Source organism: Austrofundulus limnaeus, unplaced genomic scaffold, assembly GCF_001266775.1.
Source record: "Austrofundulus limnaeus strain Quisiro unplaced genomic scaffold, Austrofundulus_limnaeus-1.0 Scaffold8, whole genome shotgun sequence".
Taxonomy (NCBI): domain Eukaryota; kingdom Metazoa; phylum Chordata; class Actinopteri; order Cyprinodontiformes; family Rivulidae; genus Austrofundulus; species Austrofundulus limnaeus.
This window is the reverse complement of record NW_013952410.1, coordinates 2,268,038-2,270,665: the sequence shown is the minus strand read 5'-3', so window position 1 is coordinate 2,270,665 and position 2,628 is coordinate 2,268,038. Positions and strand designations below refer to the sequence as shown.

Here is a 2,628-nt window from a genome sequence, read left to right as displayed (position 1 = left end):
GTAAAACCTCTAATAGGGGAAATGTGTGAAAGGTAAAGCATTACAACAAAAGAGGCAAAAATGAACTCATAAACTTAACTTACAGTGACAGCAACGTCAACAAAAAGTGACAAAATGAGAAAAAAATATTCATTAGAGAAGTGAAAAATCACTACAAGCAGTAAAACACCTACAATAAACAACAGAGTAAACTAAAAAAGACACAAACCAACCAGAAAAAAATAAAGACAGCACCAAACAGTTTGTAACAAGAAGACTTAAAATGAATTAAACTTCATTTATTGCATGTTTTCAAGTTATGATCCCATGTGGAAAACCACTTGACCACATAAAATGCTCCAAATCCACACGGGTAACATGTTTTTTCAAACATGTTTCACATGTGATGATCATGTGGTCTGTCTGTTTCCTCCATATCTGATTCTTCATATTTAGCTCAGTTGAAATCAATAAACAATAAACCTAATCCTCTTTTCTTTAATCAATTTATTTCTTATTTTCCCAGCCTGGGTCCAAAATTAAACTGTGAACTTTGAGGTTCGATTAAAATCAAATTAAACACATTTACATGGGAGGAGCAGTCAATGATATTTTGTTAAATTTGCAAAAGATTTGAAGAATTTACTTCTTGTATTTCTCCCAGTTACCACTCGTATAAAACCCAATAAGATGGAGTAAAGACTGTAATAATGAGACAAATAGCTCTAAAAGTTAATGTACTGCTTTTGTCTTTCTGTCTCTCTCTTTTTTTTAGATAATGAAACTGTACCAAAAAAAATGAAATCATTATTTTTATGGGACTCTTGAGATTTAAGCCCAACAAAGGAGGTGCTGATTTATGGCGAGCGGTGGAAATTATCTGTAAATTGCCTTTAAAGACCTACAATCAATAATGTTAGTGGCATCCTACTCGCAGCGCTTTCAGAGTTTCAGGGTACACTTTGCACATGTTTTGTTTCCAAACCAAAGAGTTCAAAATAGTCATTTTTCACCTTTTTTTATAAATAGCAGCAGGGTAGCTATGAATCAAGCAGAATATAAGCGATTTATTTATTTATTTATTTAAAAGATGTATTTATTCAGGGTATGGTTGTTGCAATTTGATGAGATCTGCACAATTATTTATTACACTGCTCCTCTGTGGCGTCACAGAGCCTGAAGTATTAAAACTAATAATAAAAACAGGCCCGCCTGGAGTTCTAACAGCCGTTTCGGTTCTTTTCTGTGTCTCAAGCCTATCGACGTGAAGGTTGATGTGACAAAGTGCGCCTTCTGGGAGTATGAGGTGGACAGCCTGCAGGGTCGCTGGTCCACTCACGGCTGCAAGACCATCCAGGTCAGCAGCAACGCAACCAGCTGTTCCTGCGATCACCTCACCCACTTCGCCATCCTCATGTCATCCGGGAGAGCAAATGTGAGCCATCAACTCAAAAAAAAACTAATTGTCACCCTTAATTTACCCTCTAAAAGACAGGTTGTTTCTATTTTCTTAATACAGTGAACGTTTTAAAAGAGCAAATCTAAAACTTTTCTTAGTCAACTCTAAACTTGAGCTGTGTTGTAAATTAAAAAAAAATAAACACATTGAAAATCTAAAGGTTGCTTTCTTAGAATGTGCATCAATAAACAAGACAAACAGATTAGGATTTTAGGACCAGTTTGAGCCTGGTTCGTCCACAAAGACCCCTGCCCGTCATCCCTGTCGTAACGCAGTGATTCCAAGCAGAAAATACAACAAATTACAGCTCCAGCATACCATAAAGCTGCGAATGAAACACCTCCCTTTCCATTCGCTCCTCAGCTGGCGGCGCACAATACGATCCTGACCCGGATCACCCAGCTGGGGATGATCATCTCCCTCATCTGTTTGTCCATGTGCATCTTCACCTTCTGGTTCTTCAGCGAGATCCAGAGCACCAGGACCACCATCCACAAGAACCTGTGCTGCAGCCTCTTCATGGCCGAGTTCATCTTCCTCGTGGGGATCAACATGAACACGCACAAGGTTTCTAAAGAGCTCTTGTTTGAACAGAAACAACTTTTTTTTTTACATGTAACAAAGCAAAAGAGCTGTTTTGAAGACCACAAAGAGCTTTTATTTACACGCAAATCCATAAACTGTCTCCGTCTTTCTTCTCTTGTCTGTTGCTTGGCAGCTTTTCTGCTCTGTGATCGCAGGGTTGCTGCACTATTTCTTCCTCGCAGCGTTCGCCTGGATGTGCATCGAGGGCATCCATCTGTACCTCATCGTGGTTGGCGTCATCTACAACAAAGGCTTTCTGCATCGCAACTTTTACATCTTTGGTTACGGGAGCCCGGCAGTGGTGGTGGCAATCTCAGCGACGCTGGGCTCAAAGTACTACGGTACTGAGAGAGTGTAAGTGCGCATAAAAATCATTCATTTTTTTTAATGCGGTGATGGTGTGAGGGCAAAGTGCATTTGGACTTCCTTTTGAATYCATTCAGCATTTCTCATCAAGCAGAATAAACATTAAATTAATGTTAAACAAATGAAAAGAAGAAGTCTGAGTCACTTAATTAACTGACAGGAGCTAACAATAACTATGACTAATAATTTTTATTAAGATGAACACCTGAGGTTAAATGCAAAAAATGTCTATTTTAGTT

General features: G+C 38.6%; 1 protein-coding gene across 1 annotated transcript in view; it reads left to right on the top strand.

Moving 5' to 3' along the window:
* Positions 1-2,377, top strand: part of adgrl4 (adhesion G protein-coupled receptor L4) — a gene marked incomplete at its 3' end in the record, with an annotated part of 11,667 nt that extends 9,290 nt beyond the window's left edge. Inside the window, 3 exon segments of the mRNA XM_013999984.1 lie at positions 1,235-1,414; positions 1,802-2,005; positions 2,157-2,377. Coding sequence (XP_013855438.1) covers positions 1,235-1,414; positions 1,802-2,005; positions 2,157-2,377 — 605 coding nt within the window.
* Between the last annotated feature and the right edge of the window lie 251 nt (positions 2,378-2,628).